Source organism: Phalacrocorax aristotelis, chromosome 4 (assembly GCF_949628215.1).
Source record: "Phalacrocorax aristotelis chromosome 4, bGulAri2.1, whole genome shotgun sequence".
In the NCBI taxonomy this organism is placed as follows: domain Eukaryota; kingdom Metazoa; phylum Chordata; class Aves; order Suliformes; family Phalacrocoracidae; genus Phalacrocorax; species Phalacrocorax aristotelis.
Window position 1 is genome coordinate 16217819 of NC_134279.1, and position 20815 is coordinate 16238633.

At 39.4% G+C, this 20815-nt stretch overlaps 1 protein-coding gene across 5 annotated transcripts in view; it reads left to right on the forward strand.

Moving 5' to 3' along the window:
* Positions 1 to 20815, forward strand: part of WDFY3 (WD repeat and FYVE domain containing 3) — a 179852-nt gene that overhangs the window by 129436 nt on the left and 29601 nt on the right. For 4 of the 5 annotated variants that reach the window (XM_075090410.1, XM_075090406.1, XM_075090408.1 and 1 more), the window contains 12 exons: positions 2339 to 2574; positions 3927 to 4061; positions 5952 to 6131; positions 8137 to 8370; positions 10272 to 10371; positions 11916 to 12076; positions 12650 to 12879; positions 13758 to 13867; positions 14729 to 14911; positions 16762 to 16919; positions 18805 to 18882; positions 19877 to 20104. In XM_075090410.1, coding sequence (XP_074946511.1) covers positions 2339 to 2574; positions 3927 to 4061; positions 5952 to 6131; positions 8137 to 8370; positions 10272 to 10371; positions 11916 to 12076; positions 12650 to 12879; positions 13758 to 13867; positions 14729 to 14911; positions 16762 to 16919; positions 18805 to 18882; positions 19877 to 20104 — 2033 coding nt within the window. The remainder of the gene's footprint in view (positions 1 to 2338; positions 2575 to 3926; positions 4062 to 5951; positions 6132 to 8136; positions 8371 to 10271; positions 10372 to 11915; positions 12077 to 12649; positions 12880 to 13757; positions 13868 to 14728; positions 14912 to 16761; positions 16920 to 18804; positions 18883 to 19876; positions 20105 to 20815) is intronic. The other variant, XM_075090407.1, reaches the window with a different exon arrangement.

The following is a 20815-nucleotide window of genomic DNA, read 5'->3' on the forward strand; positions in this document are numbered from 1 at the left end:
AGTGTAGCACCTTATGTGTACATAGCTAATAAAGATTCAGTAAAATTTACTCATTTGTTTACTTTTATTAGTTAGAACATCATGCACTGTTATACCTGAGCTGCTTTGTTTAGTGAGTTCTGTGCCAATTAGAATTACCAGTTTGGATTTGTTTTCTTGTGAATTTTGGTGCTCAAGGTATCATCCCAGCCTTTCTTTTCCTCTCCCGCTCCTGCGTTCTTCTGCATGCACATTTGCTCATGCTCGCTCTCTTATTAAAGACTTTCTTTGCAGGTTCTTAAAGCCTCATTTATCAAGGTTATCAGACCTTTCTGTTACCCCATATGATCTAGGATTCAGTGTATAAGGCTTTAGTGCTACAGGACCCATTTTGAGCATTCTAAGCTGTCTGAAATGCATCTCCAAGTGTCTGAAATAATAGATGTCGATTCTGTGTAGACAGGTATAGCGGCGATTTCCCATGGACCTGGGGCTTTTTGGTCAAAATAGGATAGCGCTTTTCAGATGAATGTCCATTCAGACCCTGATGCAAACCCATTGACATCAAATGGGAGTCTTTAACAGAACTTTTAACTTAATTGTTGTTTCTAAAATGACTGTGCAAGGAGCCATCTCTCTATGTTGCAGCAGTGTATGATCAGTTTCTGCCCTAAAGATTTTTTCCTAATTGGTTTGTTTTAAGGAAATAATTGTGAAGTGTTGTTGAAGTGATATTACTTCAGAAAGAGGCCTTTTCCTCAAATGAAAATATAAAGTCCACTTTTTTCTACTTTGACTCATTGAAATCTATCAAAGTGTCTTTCGCTATCTTGCTATTTTTTGCATAAATAAAATTGTCTATTAAGTCTGTTTACAGTGCTTTCCCATAGTATATCCCTCACGATATTAATGAGGAACATAGGATGATGGTTCTTTGCTTTGTTAATGAATTAGGAAGGTTAATGAAAACAGTTTTTCTGAAACCATATTACATGTGCAAACACTTATTGTTAACATGCTATAGCATCTGTTGTTTGGTGAATTATAATTAAGGTCCTGTATTTTATTTAAGAAACAAATTTTGCACATGCATGTGCCTTGCATGCACATGCTTTAAAATTTGAAAACCATTGACATTTGTGGGAATTTACTGTTTTTTATTCTGTATCCACTTTAAATATCCAATAATATAAATATTTTCTTCAGTCACAAAATCTTTCTAAATAAGTTTTTGATTTGCAATCATATTTGGAGAGCATTTGTAGAGGTTTTTCTTACTTATAGTATCACTTTAATTGAATCCAAGCTAGACTGTGACCAAACAGATATTTTTAAACTTGTGTCTCATCAAACAATAGTGACAGATTATCTGGTTTTCATACCCTATGTTTTTTAATAAGTTACAACACGTTGGCTCCAAGATTTCTCATTAAACCAAATACAAGCCTTTCTTGTTCAAGATTACTGATGGGATTCCTGCAACTTTGTAGCAAAGGGTTCATTAATCTGATTCCTGGTAGATGTTTACTGTTTAAAAGGTCAGTTTCTGTTGGAAAGAATATCTGTATTAGAGCCTCAGAAAAACAACCAGATATCTGGCAGTGTCAGAAGAATGGCTCGCTATCTGGGCTGATGCAGAGACTGAACCATCTGCCTGCCTCCTTCCTCACTTGAAAACAGCTTCTGCTGTCCCAGTGTTTTATTTTGTTTGTTGTTGGGTTTGTTTTTTTTTTTTGTTTTATTGTTTTTTAAATAGGAAAATGAAATACCTAGGTAGAAGCAGGGTCACAAAAGGTGAGTTTTGTGCCTCTGGCAGCACTTAAGAGTATTTAATGCTTCGTACCAGCTGTGATTAATCAGTAACAAAACAGTTGAAACAAGATGCCCCTGAGACATCTTTGGAAACAAATCAGCTGCCCATCGACTTAAATGGGCCATGGGATTGCTGCTTGGCAATATAAATCTGTACCTGAGATCAAGGTGATACTTCCCTCTCAGCCACCAAGATACCTTTTTTCAGAAGCTTGGGTGTTCTAAAAATCTGAAATTGTGGCCACAGTTAGAAAGTGGATCTGTGTATGTGTATGCAGTAGCATTAGGCAGTCTGTATAGAGCAGTGTCATCTCTTTGGTGCTGGTACTGGATGGCAATAATGTCCTTTTTTTTTTAACTGATTAAAAAAATTAGACATCTGAAGCAGAATTGCGTAATGCGTGATAGTCTGTATAGACACATTCATTTCTTACAGCCTTAATTTCTGAGGAGGTACCCGCTTGAGTTTATTACTTGAGTAAGAGTGAGCTTCACAGGCATTTCCCTATTAAAATTGTTGGGTTCTTGTATTCTTTTTTCATCTTAGGTTTCAATGTCGGCAGGAGTGCTGGTGGCAGATCGACGGTCCGGGAGATTAACCGGGACGCTTGTCACTTCCCAGGCTTTCCAGTTCTGCAGTCCCTTCTCCCGAAGCACACTAATGTACCTGCGCTCTATTTCCTCCTCATGGCCCTTTTCCTGCAGCAGCCAGTCACTGAACTGCCTGAAAACCTGCAGGTCAGTGCACCTGTCATCAGCAGCCGATGTAATCAGGGTTGCCAGGTAGGGATTATCTAGTAAGATGTAAATGTAATTCTGTCATGAAAGAAAATAATGGATTAACCAGGCCCCCTCCTTCTTCTCTGCAGCTTGACTCACAGTCACGATGTGGTGTTCAGTGCTGAGCTGTTTGGGGTGGGAGGACAAGGTACTGTGGGAGTATGTAGAAGCCAGCCTGTTACGGCATAGCTGTCACTGGTGTCTTTCTGGTCTGTTTTGGGGTCAAGTGAGAAGATCATCCCTGGTTCAAGATAGCATGGAGTGGACATCAGAGGGGGCATAATTTTTTTGCTTGCTTTCTTTGGAGTTTTTTGTTTGCTTGTTTGTTTTTTTTTTTGTTTTTTTTTTTTTTGAAAGAGTGGGGAGTTGGTGTGTTAAGGAGAGTTCATGAAGTTACAGGCAAAACAAGGTACTTTCTATTTCAGAAAGTCTCTGCAGTTTTGTAGGGAGGCAGCTCAGTTTTTGCTGGAAAACATTTATTGTTCTTATTCTGAACAGGTTGATTTTGGACTTGTTTTAATTGTGTATAAATGAGTAGATGTTATGTGGTCTACAACAGAGTCCTAGGAAGCCTTAGTGTAGTGCATTATGGAGAAAAGCCACACTCCAGATAGACAAGGTGCCTGTTTAGAATGGATGCAGTGCTAACATTTATTTATCAGTGGAAACTGGAAAGTAAAAATTTCAGAGTAGAAGGTATTCTGCCTGCCTGTTTTCTCAAGAGGAATACTTGCCAGCACATTTAGCACCGTGCTACAGTGAAGTAGAGGCATGAAGCTCACCTGCTTATATCATTGAAGTACAGCACTGTTAAATTGAAACTACATTTAACTATTTAAAATATTTAGCAGTAGCACTCTTAATGCTAGAGGTGGGCACTTTGTCCTTTTTTATTTTCTAATTGATTTCATTTTTTGGGCTTGCTGGAAAATGCAACTTGGTTTGTTTGGCTTGGGGTTTTTTTTGTTTGTTTGGGGTGTTTTGGTGTTGGGGTTTGGTTTGGTTTGTTTTTATTCCTGTGGTATTCCATGTGAGTTTTACTGCTAGATGTGAATGAAGTAAACTGAAGTGATTGTGCAGCACTTGTGCTGACAGGTCGTCTTGTTTCAAAACACTTAAATACTTTGAGAAGGCGAGAGTTGCAGTTATATTAGCACATGGTTAAGAAGGAATATTCTTCAGTGACATGTGACCTTCATATCAAGCTTTTGGGGATAAAGTTTGGAGGACATGAAACAATGCATTTTTTAGATACTGCCAAATGAGTATATGTGGGTATAATAAAAAGCAGTATCAAATTGCACAGGGGAAAGGGATTATTTCATGCCTTTTTTCTTCTCTTTTACCTCTTACAGTTTGATTTAGACTCTATTTGGACATTTATATTTGGAGTTCCTGCCTCCTGTGGCACCGTTACCTCTTCAATACACAGTGTTTGCACAGAAGCTGCCTTCTTGCTGTTGGGAATGCTGAGAAGCATGCTGAATTCAGTAAGCATAAAAAATTTTGCTTGCATTTAAATGTACAGAATTGTTCGAGTTTGTCATGTGGTCAAAAGCCAAATTAAAAAAGTTAAGGTTTTGTTAGTGTCATGACAAACCCAGCGGTGAGTTACGCTCATAATACTTGAGTGAAAACCATCATTATCAGTGGGTTATTCTATCTTATTTTATTTTTCAGTATCTGTGGAAATATTAGTGGCCACAAAATTAATGCTGCTTTTTCAGAAAAAGGCTGGGCTTTGTGTTTTGCTGCAATTAAAACAAAACAAGAAAGCAGAAGGATAAAATGCCCTTGGCAGAGATCATTGAATTTCTTTCCTGATTAACATCGTGGGGGAATGTTTGAGAGACTATATCCCATCTGCTCAGAGCTATGTGAGTTGCAGATCTTGTGCATGAACCTTCCACATGCAGAGAAGTCCCCTGACTATTAATAGCCACATCCTGAAGGAAATTAATTTACTGCCAGAAAAATGTATCATCTCATCTTTGAGTCGAATGTCAAGAGTAGTGAAAGTTGGTTTCTCACAGGGAAAATACTTCATTTCCTTGAAGCCAGGGTGTGTTACCTGCTGAAAATTATCTCATGAAATGTTTGAAAAGCAGCACCTGTTTGGTTTTCACCTGTTTGGTCATCATGTGCTTGTGATATGCTCTGAGAAGCATTATTTGTGTGTCTCTCCCGTGTTAACATGTTCAGAAGTATCTTCTGGATGTGTGTATTGGTTACATGTTTGTGACTTGCTGTGATACACGTTCCTGTTGTAACATGTTCTGTCTCTTGCTGGTGACCTGTTCTGTCATGTGTTTGCTCCTCATCTGTTCGGACACGTTTGTGACATGCTCAGAGACAAGTGCTGTCTCTTGCCTTGCTGTCTTGCACTGTGTCATCAGGCGTATGTTCAGATGTGCCATTGCATTTTTGGGTTGACATGAATCAGATCATGTTTACCAATGTGTCTTGAATAATTACATGTTAGGACACATGTTTTGTCTTATGGTCAGTCAGGTGTTGTAAACGTGGTCAGTCTCCTGTTTGACGTGCTTGAACACATGCTCAGGCATAGGTTACTGTCATGTGTTAGGCTGCCATGTGTTATTGCTATGGGTTTATCACATGTTCAGTCATGTGTCTGGTTACATTTCATCATGTGATTGCAACTTGTTCCAGCCTCTTTTATTATGACATGTCCTGTTATGTTCAGCTCTGTGTTTCTACTGCACTTAAAATATGGTGACATGCTGCCATGTGTTTAGTCACATGTTTGTGATGGCTTGGACACATGTTCTCTTATCACATGTTCTGTTGTCACCTGTTGCAGGCACATGGTTTGGCCATGTGGTTTATGTGTTTGTTAGAAGTTGGTGGCTTGTTCAGTTGTCACACATTCAGGAGGCAAAATTAACTATGTGTTTGGTCACATTTGGTCAGGTGTTCATCATATGGTGACGTGCTCAGACTCGTGTTCTGTCACATTGCGTTAGGTTTGTCACATGTTGGTGATGTGCTCGGACACATTTTCTGTCACTTGTCTGATCGGCTATTAGGTCACATGTTTGGACACCATGTCTTCAGTCCTGTGTTCTGACAAGTGCTCCAACATGCATTTGACATGTTCTGGATGTGGTTTTCACACTTGGTCATGTCCTTGGCCACATGTTCAGTCACTCTGCTTGAACAAGTACTTGTCCATGTGGTTGATCACATTTGGCCCCATCTTTGATCACGTGTCACGATCACGTGTTTCATTGCATGTTTGACAATGTGTTTGGTTGCATATTTGATCCTACAGCTCCTCTTCCTGCAGCTCCTTTCTAAAATGATCATTCTTCAATTAGTGCCATCTGTGCTAATGTGCTGTTTGTTTTTCAACCCAGCCTTGGCAGTCAGAGGAAGAAGGCTCTTGGCTTCGAGAATATCCAGTCACCTTGATGCAGTTCTTTCGATATTTGTATCACAATGTGCCAGACCTCGTTTCTTTGTGGATGAGTCCAGAGTTCCTGTGTGCACTCGCAGCAACAGTGTTTCCTTTCAACATACGACCGTACTCTGAGATGGTAGGAAATCGAACTAGTTAATTGTTTTGGTTTTCCCGAGTGTTATTTTTAAGGATATATCAATTAACAGTCATACAAAGTTCAAGCTCTACCTACCCTGCAGAAAGAGGTCATTGTAAAGACTGGGCTCGATGTTTTGCACTTCTCTCAGTTCCAAATCCAAGTACATGTTCAGCTGCAGAGCGCTTGCTCTGCAGTGACATCCAAAGCTTCATTTCAGGGGAAATGTACATGTGTTTTTTTGTTTTCTAGTGGATGAGTTTTTTCACTCATATGAACAATGTCAGCTCAGATTTACGAAAGCAAAAGAGACTGCATCAGCCTATGCTTTCAGCCCTCTGCTCTGGAGGATGTGATAAAATCTAACACTTAATTTTTCCTCCCACTTCCCATTTCTTCATCTGTGGCTTAACCACAAAACAGTGTTCTTGTATTACCTGGAACTATTGAGTTCAAGCCGGGAGAAAGTGTGAATTCAACTTTGCTTGCATTGCCACCTGAACTATTTTTTGAGCTTAGGCGTGATTTACAAATTTTACTATTTCTAGAATATGAATGGAAAGAAAATAAAGTTATTGTTAGCCAATGTCTAAAAGTAATTTTACTAAGAACGTGAAAGGATAGTTAGGCTACATTTTGGCAAATGCTAGAACTGAGGAGGGTATGGTAAAATACTTCAGGCATTACTTACTGGTGGCATGCTATCTTTTTGTTGTCAATAGAATTGGGAGATCAATTTTCAAAGGTGTGTGCTGATGAGTCTCTCATAAGGGGAGTTTATTTTGCTTTTTAGTTCAACATGCACTTGAAGTAGATGCTAGGAGCGCTCTCTCACACAAACACACGTGCACACACACACGCACGCAGACACACTTATAAACTGGTAACGCTGATTTGGCCTTCACCTGTACAGAGTTTTTAGAGGAACCTTGTGTCTCTGAGCAGGTTTTACTTTAACTACTAGGTCCATTGAAACTTTGTGTAGCTGCCTGACAACTTGAGCTCTTTCCTGTTCGAGGGCTCTCTTGGCTCCAAATCAGTTTGCTCCTCCAAGATTTCCCTCTGCCCAAATGTGTAGAACTAATAAATCCTCTGTGTAATAGATGAATAACAGCCAGGTTCCCACAACAAAACGTTGCAGCCCAAATTCAGCCTTGAGAGAAAATTTCCTAACTGATCTTTCTGCCTTTCTGAGGCTGCCATTAAAACCAGAAGGACTACACATTCAGGCTTTTCTCCATGTATTGGGAAAACTCTCCTGCTGAAGCAAACCAAATGTTCAAAACGTTTGGTTATTGAACATGTAAGCTGGTGATGCAATAAGCCTGTTGAGGGAAGTCATATTGTCATCTCTTGCATCTGGAGGAGAGTGTTAGATAAAAACAGTCAGTCTTTTGGATTTGACAGCCTTCATTACTGTTGGTGCTTTTGGTAAGTACTCCTCTATAGGAGAACTCGTCCTCTTGAACTAGCCCCTCAAACGTCCTTTTTTGTCAGAAATAGGAAAGCTGTAGAGACTTTTTTTTGGGGGGTGGGGTGATATTTTGTGAAACTGGCTTACCCATAACTGCACTCTGATGAAGGTATCGTATTAAAAAAAGAAAACAACCGGTTCCCTTTTTGTTTTCTGTCACACAAGCTTGATAGCCTTTTTTAGTTGTCTTCTGTCTTAATTTTATTTTAACTGCTTTAGCTAATTTTTTCAAAACTTTTCTTTTTTGCAATGAGAAAATTTATTTTTGCAAGGTGTCTAGAAATTGCCCAAGTACTTCTTATTGGTAAGTGAATATGAAATGTGATCTCTAGCTCACATAACTCAGTCCAGTCTTCACTGATTAGTTTGCTTTGTGTACTAGGTAACTGATCCTGAACATAATAATCTTGCAAATGGCGTCTTAAGAAGCAAAATGTGAATAGCCTCAAAAAGACAAGTAAAGAACAGAGTAGCAAACAGACTGCTGTTAATTTGCTAATCTCCAGAGTTTTAACATGCTGTTTTTCACAGGTCACTGATCTTGATGATGAAGTTGGGTCCCCAGCTGAAGAGTTTAAAGCCTTTGCAGCTGATTCTGGCATGAACAGGAGCCAATCAGAATACTGCAATGTTGGCACAAAGACATACCTAACCAACCATCCTGCCAAGAAGTTTGTGTTTGACTTCATGCGAGTGCTGATAATTGATAACTTATGTCTCACACCAGCCAGCAAACAGACTCCACTGGTAGATCTTCTGCTAGAGGTACAGTTTCTTTGGTTTTTGTGTTTTCTTCTGTTTTTATTATTTGAACTTATTGTGTCACTTATTCCCTAAAATGTTCTCCTCTACTTACCTTTTGAAGTTAGAGGAGTGATGGCCTGGGATTCAGTAGAATCCTGTAAATTTCAATGAAATAAGAGGTGGAAGAAAAAGGAAGGTTTGCTCACCTTTCTTTACTAGGTTGGAAAAGGTAAGAAAGCAAATGCAGAGGGTTTATCTCAACCTTCCTTGAAGAATGCTTTCTGGACTTCTCCTACCTGCCTGTCCCCCCCCGCCCAGTATTTGTGTATATTGGTGACCATCTCAGGTGCTTGAGCTGACAGTCTGCATACTGGTTACTTGGCTTTTTTCTTGCTGTGCTCTGTTGTCCCCTCTACACCACAGCCCTACTACTGCTTTTGTTTGTGGGCCCTTAACTTTCATTTGGCCAGTCAAATGGCTCTGTTAGTTGCTGAGCACGCCGTGACCATGTTTTATTTCTATTTTGTGCTCACTTTAGAGCAGCCATAATCTTGTTTTGGCATCTTACCTCCTTTTGTCTGGAAACAGATAATGGATCACAACACTAGGTGTTCAACAGTGGAGAACAGCATGAGAAGTTGTAGCTTCAAGTTATTTTTTGTGGAATATGATTCATTTGTTAAACACCTTTCAGACCATGACAGCTGTATTTGTTTTGCTGAAAATGTAAAATCCCTGTAGAAATATTAAGGCTTCTGTTTTATTCATATTAGATAAAAAGAAGTGGCAGACATATGGCACCATATGCTATAAAAATCCACAAAGTAACTCTGTAATCTTCCTGTAAATTATCTTTTAAGGTTTGTGACACCTGCAGAAAGCATCCTTCTGTTAAGTTGTGACGCAGGGAATGAGGAGTTCAGTTACTGTTTAACGTGCCCACACCTTCTTCAGACAATGTATTTTGGAATGTTCAGTTCACATCATTTCACGTTCTCCCTTGACCTACCTATTTCTTACCTCATCTATGTGTTGCTGAGTCTCCCCAATTTTTTTGCTAGCTGCAGGAATTTTGGATTGTGCTTGTATATTTCCTAACGAATTTCCTGGGGCAGTTGGACATCTTTTTGCTGTCACAAAGCAAAAAATGAATTGTCAAGAGATGCAGTTATATGCAAACATCAGGAAGCATATTTGAGGCCATGCTCAATTGGCTGAAATTGCTTTACTGCTGTTTTAATCTGTTACCACTCATCAATGTTAATTACTGTCCCCTTAGCATAAACAGAGGACTGGGTATGTACATGCTGCTAAACTGTTACAGGGCAAGACAGAGCAGGTTAATTTAGTGTTATATTGCTTTCCAGGACGGTGTTAAGTGGATCGTTCAGTTAGGTATGATTATGTATGCATTGAACAACTCAAGATGATAAAGGGGAAAACCACTTTAAGTGCAAAGGTAATTAGAAAGGCTTAGCGTATCAATCTATTATATAACTGTAGAAATGCTGCGGTGGTAATATGTAGAACCCCCCGTGGAAGTCATGATCAACTTCCATGTTTGATCTGTCCTGTTTACTCTTCTTTTTCACTGAAGTAGGTGACTGTGTGAACTGAGGAGATCACAGTGTAACCATGCACCTTTTTAGAATGTGTTCTTTTCTTGGCAGAAGATAAATTAACTGTTTTTAAATAGTAATAATGCCTGCTCTGTAAGACTGCATACAGCCAACGTATACTTGATGTGCATTCTTAAATTTTTAGATAAAGCCAAGACTTTTTACTCAAGACAGAATATTAGGAGAAAAAAAAAAAGACAGTTTACAAGAGCTGAGAAAAGAGAAATTGACCTAGAACATCCTCCCCCTCTGTCTTTTTGCTCAGAGTTACTCATTATCTTAACATTGTATTTCTTTCATCAGGCTTCCCCTGAAAGATCAACCCGAACTCAGCAGAAGGAGTTTCAGACATACGTTTTGGATGGAGTGATGGACCACTTACTTGCAGCTGATGTTTTATTGGGTAATATAGCAAAGTTTAATTACTAATCTGTTGATTTGAGCAAAAGGTTCTGATTTTTTAGTTTTTTTTTCTGTGTCCTCTCCTGTTACAACTTGATAGTCTATATATTTTTTCCTGGCCTTTCCTTTCATGCGTAAATGGTGTTGCTGTGCTTGCATGTTCTCTCACTATCAAGATTGTGCCAAAGTTGTAAAATAGATTTTTTTTTTTTTTTTTTTAAAAAAAAGGATTAATCTTTTGCATATGTAAGCCAGACAAATTGCAATCACATCAAAGAGAACCGAAACTGGATCTTGCATCATGTCTCTTGTCCTCCTTGCCTTGGTAGAGGGTCTGGAGCTTTTGTCAATTTATCACGGGTGGGACTTTGGCTTTGCAAAGTTAGCTTTGTTTCCATTTCTTCCTACTGTGGTTTTATTATGAATGCAGCACCTCAGAAAAAGCCTGGGATTAGGATTCCATTGATCCAGTTACTAAATGGACAGGAAGAGAATTAGAAGCTTAACTTTGATGTCAGTAAGGTTGGCTGTCCCACCAGAGCATGGATTTAGATGATCATGAAGTGGCCTGTAGGAATATTCCTGGCCGGGTGCCCAGTCGGATTTCATGGTGGCCTGCTGGGCTTCCCAGGAGCTCTTGGTCTGCTCTATCTCCGCCCTAGATGTCATAGGGCAGCATGCATTTCTCTTCAAATGTGCTTGGAAGGCTCCCTCTTTCTTGCCACCGCAATGATTTGTATTTCTCTGGGTGCAGTGCATTAATAAAATAAATCCAGAATCGTGTTACAGAAAGCTTTGTGTCAGATTCTTTAGAAGAGCTGCCAGCCCTTGCAAGTACTTCTGTGCAGCCCAGGAGCCGGACTTTGGTTTCCCCAGGCGTTCCTTCTTCAAGGTTTTGCCAGCTTCCTCCAGGTGTGATGCTATCAGTTGCTTTATGTGCAGATGGGGCAACAAGTGGATAAAGATAGGTGAACTTCCAGCAAAATCAACACCACTGATGATTTTCTTTTTTATGGAAGCACTTGCACTTTTCAAGTTTCTCTTAATATAGCTGGACCAACACTTATGTACACACAGACACATACAGCTGATGCCCCTGACTCTCAGTTTTATTGAACAAAGCACAGTGAGGGAGAAGTGATGCTAGCTGATATCGCTTGTCATCTCTAGGTGTATAAAAAGGTTCTTTTCTCTTTAAAAAGGCAAGAGTGTAATGTAAAAAAGCTACAGGTGGTTATGCACACATGCAGCTCCAGTTGAAAAGGAGGACCATACATAAATATGATGCCTCAGGGTCACAGCAGTACCATTTCTTCTGGACTCTTCCCTCCCCAGCCCCCCATTTTGGCCTTTGTCACTGTTGATTTCAAACATTTGCTTAACATCCAGGTTCGTTGTAGGGAAGCCTCGTGGTTTTAGCTTTTCCTTTGAGTCTTTTTCTCGTTTACAGAAGTCTAGAAAGCACAGACTAATGTGAATGTACCTGTGCAGATATGGGGGTGTTTTTTTGATAAATGAAAACTCTAAGGGTTTTTTGTTACCTAGGTGAAGATGCATCTCTGCCTATAACAAGTGGAGGAAGCTACCAAGTGCTGGTGAACAATGTGTTTTATTTTACACAGCGTGTGGTAGATAAGCTTTGGCAGGGCATGTTCAACAAAGAATCCAAACTTCTTGTGGACTTCATAATCCAGCTCATTGCACAGGTAACAATGTTCTTCTATTAGCTTGCTTGCGAAAACATTTTTGCAGTTTACCTTAAAATCCATAGAGTGTGTCACTAAGCAACCTACTAGTGACACATGTCAGGTCAGCATAGAAGCACACTCTTCTTCCCCATGCTTTTTCTCTTTTTATGGAGCTTCCCTAGCCCATCTTGTCAGTGTGGAGTGCTTTAATATGGGGCAGTTAAGTAAAAACTGCTTTCAGATGACATAATTTTTTAGAAATCCCCCAAAATAAACAACAAAATTTACATCACATGAATTTTGGGAAGCTTCCTAAATTTACCTTGACATTTTTGGGAAGCTTCCTCATGCACTGGAGATCGGTAGAAGACTTTTGCTGTAGAAACAAGCAGCTTCTTTATAGATACTGAAGTTGTAAGTGTATCATCATGTATTCATGCCATTTTGGTGATTGAAATTCATGGAACTGATGCTCTTAGTAAAATACTGATTTTGAAAAATGAGCATGGGGTCGATTCAGGGGAAGATTATCTGCCAGTAAATTCATTTTCTGCTACTATCTGATCATGGTTTTTTTTTTTTTCACATCAGTCAAAAAGAAGATCTCAGGGACTATCGCTGGATGCTATTTATCACTGCCTGAACAGGACCATCTTGTACCAGTTCTCAAGGGCGCACAAAACTGTTCCTCAGCAAGTGGCTCTCCTTGATTCCCTAAGGGTCCTTACTGTGAACAGAAACCTTATTTTGGGACCTGGAAATCACGATCAAGAGTTCATCAGTTGCCTAGCTCACTGCTTGATTAATCTGCACGTGGGAAGGTAAATATCTCAGATGGAAGTTCATTGCAGAGCCAGGGCTATGAAGTGTTAAAATCATCTGTTCTGTCTCAGCAATGATGCTCAACTTGCGAATAAGTCAGCAAATTCTGGATAACTGTTTATAAATTTCCAGCCAGTGAAATGCAGGCAAGCTGAAGTGATTCATTTTGAAACAAAATTAGGTATGAAGGGCCCAGGTATAGAGAACATTCTTACCTCCTTTTACAGGGGTATTTTAAAATACTGACAGGAGTGCTTTTCTAAGAATTTTGTTGTTACGCTTTGATAATTTGAAATGTTTTCAAGGAATAAAGAAACACTGGTGCTAAGTAATTAATAGTCACAGAGGTCTGTCACTAGATTTATTGTCTATTGAATCATTTCATATAATTCTACATCTTAGTACTTGGATATATATCATTGAATATATCAATGAATGCCAGTCAGGCGTTCAATCAGATGCCCGTCACAAATGCTGTAGACACCCACTTTACTGCATTGATGCAAAAGCCTGCTTGGCATTTTTGTTTTTTCTTTCCAAAAAGATGTGACTTGGATTTCATCCAAAGACATTTGGGAAGCATCGTTATCAGAAACCCGAATGTTCCCCAATTATGGCCTCGGCTGTTTTGTGTTTCTTCAAATATTACTGTCTTCCTCCAGCAACATCAGTGTCCATGGCACGTCATTTTTCATAAACCTTCAGTTCAGCTTGTGACTGCAGATTATCAGAACTCAAGTGGATAGAAGTGAAGATACGTTGCTGTAGTAGCATGTATTAATCTTTGTGATACTGTCACAGGGAATCAAATGCTTTAGCTTGTTTTGTTTTGGTTTTTTTTCCCCCCAATTGTGTTTAACTCATTGTGTATTTGTAGCAACGTTGATGGGTTTGGATTGGAAGCAGAAGCCAGGATGACAACTTGGCACATTATGATCCCCTCTGATATAGAACCAGATGGAGTCTACAATCAAGATGTCAGCGAAGGTAATCTGAGAGTGACAAAGCCACAGATGTCTGCTAATGCCACTTCTGTCTTGTCATCACTAATCTTTTTACCCCAGTTACTCTTAGGGCTGAGGGTGTGTGTATAAAAATATATAAAATATAGACAAAAAAACACTTAGAAATACCAAGACAGACATATCCAGGATAAGTTGCCATTCTGTTAAAATAGCAAGAACTCGTCATTGTTTTCTGGACACGCACCAGCATTAGAAATACTGTTTTATATACACTGAGTTGAATGTGATAGAGATGGGTAATTTTAAGTGTGCACCATGATTTTGTATCAGCTAGATCTAACATGAGCATGGGTAAGAAATAATTGGTATAAGCTGTAAAATTATTTAGCAGCATCCTCAGGATTTTTCTTTTAAAGGAAAATTATGAACTAGCTGTGGAAGAAAGGATTCAGTGATTCCCCCCACCCTACCCCTTGCAAATATTTTATATTTATGCAGGTGTGTGCTTGCTCACACAGTCATATGTAAAAATCTGGTGTAATGTATTTATGGAATTATATATGTGTATATAGACATACTTCTGTAAGATTATTTTTTGAATCTCATTTTGTTAATAGATGGATGTGGGAGAAGAATCTCAACTAATCAGAGTCAGCGTTTCAGATTCACAGAGGAAGAAATTGCCAAAATTAACTGTTAGATACTTTCTGATAGCATATAAATGGCAAAAAAAAGTTAGTCTGGCCAAAGGCATTTCACAAGTCATGCAAGAGGGCAAGAAACTGGAGTATAATTGCAGAAATTATTCAGTTCACTACTGTTAAAATACCAATTCTGTAGGCACCATAGAGAGTTTGCTGTTTGTAATCTCATACCTATACAGGTCGCCAGCTTCTTTTAAAAGCCATAAACAGAGTGTGGACAGAGCTGATCCATAGTAAAAAACAGGCTTTAGAAGAAGTTTTCAAAGTGACGCTACCTGTCAATGATCGTGGCCAAGTGGATATAACTGTTGCAAGACCTTTTATTGAGGAAGCAAGTTTAAAGTGTTGGCAGAATCATTTGGGTAAGTGTAACCGAGGATTTTTATGTCCTGAAGGGTAGGTTTCACTGAAGTGAGCCATATGCACTGGATGTCTTAAAATGGGCTTAGCTTCTGTGGAGTGTTAAGTACTCCAGCCTGTTACTGTTTAACATACCTCATTCAGAAACTGTACCATGTATAGGATATACTGCAAACAGGGCCTTTATTCAACACTGTCAGTGGTCTCAACAATGTCCTGTGTTTGTGAGTCAGTGTCCACCCAGTAGTGTATAGTGGATTACAGTGATGGAGTCATTTAGCTCCTTCCCATGAACACTTGGATTGGGACGACCTGTGTCACCATTCTCAGGATTGGATGTGCCAGGCAGGGAGGGGGAGCCCTCTTGACCATGTCTGAGTGCAGCCTGCAAACTCTCGGTCTGGTGATAAAATTGTAAATGTGAGACTGAGCAGTCCTTCTCCAGCAGCAGTGATACTATCACTTCTCCTTCTTGGAAAATCTTTTCAGCCTAGGAAACAGCTTTGCGGGAAAAGGACTTGCGAATCCGTGTGGACAGCAAGTTAAGCAAGAGTTAGCTCTGTGCCTGTGTAATAAAGAAGGCCAACTGCTGCTGAACTGACTTAGCAAGAGTTCAGACAGCAGATAAAGAAATTATGTAGACATGACTTCTTAGATGATTACATGGCTCTGAAGTAATTGAGGTTAACTTGGATGTACAGAAAGCATTTCTGGAAACTCTCTGTATTTCTAGATGTGCTTTGTCCCTGGCTGATGTTTGCTTAGGTTTCCAGAATCTCACGATAGTCAGTATATTTACAGAAACGTTTTAAGTAGAGTGAAGGATCTTTGGAGAAATTATTCCTATAAGAAAGTAGTAGTGGTTTTAAGAAAAAGAAAGGTCAGGGGTGGAGTGAATTAAAGAAACAGTGAGAAACGTGATCATGTACTTTCTAAATCAAAGGTAGCTGATATACAGTATGATCCATTAGCTGAATATCTGGAGAACGTTAAACTGTTCAAAAAGTTGAACCAAGCTGTGATTTTTTTTTTTTAAAAACTTCAGTTTTAGAGTAAGCATACCAGTCTTGTGGACTTGACTGTCAACTGGGATGGTTGTATGTGCACAAAAAGGTCTAGTAGGCCACCTAGCTTCTCTGCTCAATACAGCGTACTTTTGCTGTGAGATTGTTTAGTGAGGTCATGTTGTACCTCCTTTTTCAGCAGAGAAACAGTGCTCAGCTGCATTTTTTTTCACTAGTATCTATTGTTTATAACATAACAAAAAATAACATAAATCACGTAAATTCTGTTATCTTTGTAACTGTTTTGAGAAAAAAATATTTCTCCAGGTGCTGTCTCCCTTCTTTGGAAGGCACACTTGTCCTTTAAGGGATGTAAATCAACAAAAATAAAGTTGGCGGGGTTAGAGGGAGGCCAGGTGATAATTTTTTTTGTGCATAGCTGGATTTCACCTCTTCAGGTGAGGACAGAATTCATAGCTCATGGACCCCAATTTTGATTATCAATAAAAGGAGTAACAAATCTGTTTGTCGTGCTTCATTTCAAACCAAGTGATTCCCAGATTTCACCTGGGGATCTTTCCTCATACAAGTCATGAATGTTTGACATGACTGAGTACTGCTGGGCACTCTTAAACAAATAACAACAAAAACCCCAAACAAACGAAAAAACCACACACACTCATACCCACTCACCCTCCCCTGCCATAATCCCCAAAACACCCACCTTTTTAAAGTAGCAGAAGAGGTTATTCTAGTCAAAAAACCAACTATAATGGGGGTGGGGTGGGGGGGTGGGGTGACGACCCACACCTAAAAAGTGCTCCCAACACTTTATCTTTGTTTTTCAGCTCATGAGAAGAAATGCATCAGTAGAGGGGAGGCTTTGGTTCCAACCACACAGTCCAAACTTTCACGAGTTAGCAGTGGGTTTGGCCTCTCTAAACTAACTGGTTCCAGGAGAAACCGCAAGGAGAGTGGTCTCCATAAACACAACCTCACCACACAGGTAATTTCTGCCAGTTGATAACATGCAGTCTAAAATCCAGCAACGTATGTTCAGGAATCCTGTGGAGTGTGAGCAGTTTTCTGCTTTTTGAATATCGAGACTGGGCATCTTGCTTCTGCGTGTCCTGATCTAGTAGGTGCATCTGCATGTCTTTAACATTAAGCCAAGAGTTAAACTTTCCATTGTTGGTGAGACTGTTCAGCTGCTTCTGGTTACATATGTTTTGTTGCTTTGCTAGTCTGGGCCTTAAATTCAGTTTGCAATACTGCTCTGAAAAGGAAGCTGTGAGATAGATGCTTGTCCTTTTTTTTTTCCATCCTGCCCCAAGATCATGTGGTTTAGGAAAATCCTTATATGAATGCTGCTTTGCACTGTTTCTATTGTACTATAGAGAGGAGTTCAGCAAAACAATATACCATTTGATATATGACTAGACATTTGATTTACAAACCTGCTTGCTAACAAAAAAAAAAACAAACCAAACTTGAAAAAAAGTTAGACCAGAGTATTACAGCAGTGGTGTTCTCAGTAGGACAGAATCACAGAATGGTAGGGGTTGGAAGGGACCTCTGGAGATGATCTTGTCCAACCCCTCTGCTCGAGCAGGAACGCATCCAGGCGGGTTTTGAATGTCTCCAGGGAAGGAGACACCACAACCTCCCTGGGCAGCCTGTGCACTGCTCTGGCACCCTCACAGGAAAGAAGTTTTTTCTGATACTGAGGTGGAACTTCCTGTGTTCCAACTTGTGCCCATTGGCCCTTGTCCTGTCATTGGGCACTATTGAAAAGAGTCTAGTCCCATCATCCTGACACACTCCCTTCAGATATTTGTAGGTATTGATGGAATCTGCCCTCAGTCTTCTCTTGTCGAGGCTGAACAAACCCAAGTCTCTCAGCCTTTCCTCATAAGGGAGATGCTCCAGTCCCCTGATCATCTTGGTAGCTCTCCGCTGGACTTGCTCAAGCAGTTCCAAGTCCTTCTTAAACTGGGGGGCCCAGAACTGGACACAGTACTCCAAATGTGGTCTCAAATGTGGACAGTACCTGGTGGGGTATTGCAAGGAGCTAGTATAAAGTATTTGAGGCATTGAAAACAGAGGAAAGAGAGCAGTTTGAAAGTTTTGGAGGACTGAGTTCTTATTGTATTTAGCACTTGACACTGAGGAGATGTTGGGTCAAGGGAGGCAGGTGTATTCCTGCCACAAGGAAATGTATAATTCCTGTTGCTTAATCAGGAGTTATTTGTGTCCTGTGGAAAAAAATATGTTGCCAATTCCCTTACTGATCTGAAAATTACTCAATGGCTTTGATAAAATAAAGAATTCTCAGTGCCCTCAGTCCTTCTCCTGGTGTGCAGGCATACACATTAAAATGAAAAGGAAGAAACTCACAAACTGAGCTGACAGGAACTATTGCTGGCTGTATTGGCAGAGGGAGCAGTAAGTGAAAACAGATATGTTGCAGTACAGAGTAAGAAGTGGTGGGTGTCTTGAGGATTTCCAGCAAACTATGCAGCATCCACAAACTATTACTTGAAATAAGGAAAAGTAGTAATATTTGTCAGTGCCAATGTTCAGCAGTTTGGGAATGTTCCATCATGTGTTTGGAATATTTTCCAAATGTTTGCCAGTTTCTTTTAACAGATATTGCTATGCATGAATTTACTGCCTTAAAAGAAAAAAACACCCAACAGAACAAAACCTTAGATACTGTTGCATGCAGTAGTCTGAAATTCATCATCTAAGTCTTATTTGTTGGTTGGTTGGTTTTTTTAAGAAACTCTACTTTGTGAGCAAGTTTAGCAAGGTAACGTATTCATAGGCTTTTCATCCAAACAAAACCTGTGTTTATAAAATGTCATTCTGTCCTCTTACCTTTGTATTAGGAAATTTCCCAGTGGATGTTTACTCACATTGCAGTGGTTCGGGACCTGGTTGATATGCAGTATAAGGAATATCAGGAGGTATGGTTCAGAGGGTTAATTACCTGACACCAACATTTTGACCTGTTAGGTTATACCAATCCCATTTCTCAGTATGGGCCTTGTAAAATATTAGGTTGCCATTGGTGAAATGCTTGAATGTTTAGATACAGTTCTTATTTTAAAGGGTTTTCTAAAATGCAATCAAATAAACTCATTTTGATCTGGTTGTAGATGAAAACTCTTGTAGCAATATTACATAAGTTAAATCTTAATTTTTTTCAAGAAGCTTAAGTAGTCTTTCCTTAGAAATGTAAAAAAAAGAAAAAAGAAGGAAAAAGGAGAGATTGGCAATCTGCTAGAATATGTTGTCTTTCTAAAACATTGTACAAACATTTGCGAGGAGATGCGGAGAAGCATTGTATACAAATGCTACTTTTATAGTAATACAAATCATGCAGCAATAGAAAGTGGATGCCCTGTGCCTTTCAGAATGAAATCATTGCACCCTGCAGTTTCTTCCAAACATCCCCAAGGGCCTTTGGTTCAAACTAGTTGCTGAGCTGTGTGCTATAAATCTTAAGAAATCAGCTTCTGAGAGAAACAAGTCATTGAAAGCAATTAGTTAAAAAAAAAAACAACCACCAAACTTTGTTTCATTTAACTTCTCTCTCGAGTTTAAATACAGACAGGGAAGGCCTCCAAAAGAATTTTTGTTATCATTCTTAAAATCCTTTTTCAAAATCAGTGGGTTAGTGTTACATTTCTTTCATCTTTGCCATTTAGAAATACATTCAATTAATGAAAAGCAGAGCTTTTACCTTCTTTTTGTCTCTCCTTATTGAGAAGATTACAATAGGAACCCTGCTTTTATGGTAACTGACACTGGAAATCTCATTAAGGCGACCTGAAAATGCTACTATAATTATGAATTATTACATGTTCTTATGTAATGTAGTGAAAATGTCTCTGCTCACGTCGGAGATTGGCTTAAAAGCATCACTCCTGATGCATATACAAATGTCTTTGTATTCAGCGTCAGCAGAATGCATTAAAATACGTGACAGAAGAGTGGTCTCAAATTGAATACGAGTTACTACGAGAGCGAGGTTTGTGGGGTCCCCCCATTGGCTCCCATCTTGACAAGTGGATGTTGGAGATGACAGAAGGTCCCTGCAGAATGAGGAAGAAGATGGTGCGAAATGACATGTTTTATATTCAGTATCCCTACATGCCTGAAGCTGAACAAGAAACAAACTTGCTGGTAAGTAGACAAGATTTTGCGATTTTATGCCCTGTTGTAAAACCTCTTTTTCTTTTAATAAGTTTTTCTTAAAAACGTGTTCTGCTGTGTTGGTATTTCCTGGTATTCTGTATGTCCTAAATGGTTGGTAAGGTCCAGTTGTTCCTCGTGGTATGTTTAGGGAAGGGACTGAACCACTTGGCTCAAAACTAAGTGAACTCGAAGACTAGCAATTACAGCATATGATGAGGTGTCCTTGCATCAGCTAAGTGATCATGCCAGTGAACAGAAGAGGCATCTTCACAAGCCTCTAGAGACTGAGAAGTACCATAATTGTGGGAGGTTTCAGTCTGAGTTCTCAGCCTTATGCTAGATATTGCAGTAAACAGTGATCTAAAAAAAAAGAAAAAAGAAAAAACAAACAGGCTACGGGCCTTGGTTTGGCCCATGTGGCATTTATGAAAAGTACTTTCATCCATCCACAAATATGAACATGGGCTTGTGTAGCAGAAACACATGTGGCCTTTGAAAACTTGGCAGTTAGTTCCTGTTAATTTTGAAACACTGTTTTTAAGAAATGGAGCAGTCTTTATTGTGTTTTTAGGCATGCCTGTGTGCATGGAGGATTTTTAAACTCAAATTAAGCATGAGTGTCAAAGTACTTAAAATAAGCAAACCAGCTTTAAACCATTAGGTATATTTTTCTGCTTGTAATCTGGTACACAATAGCTG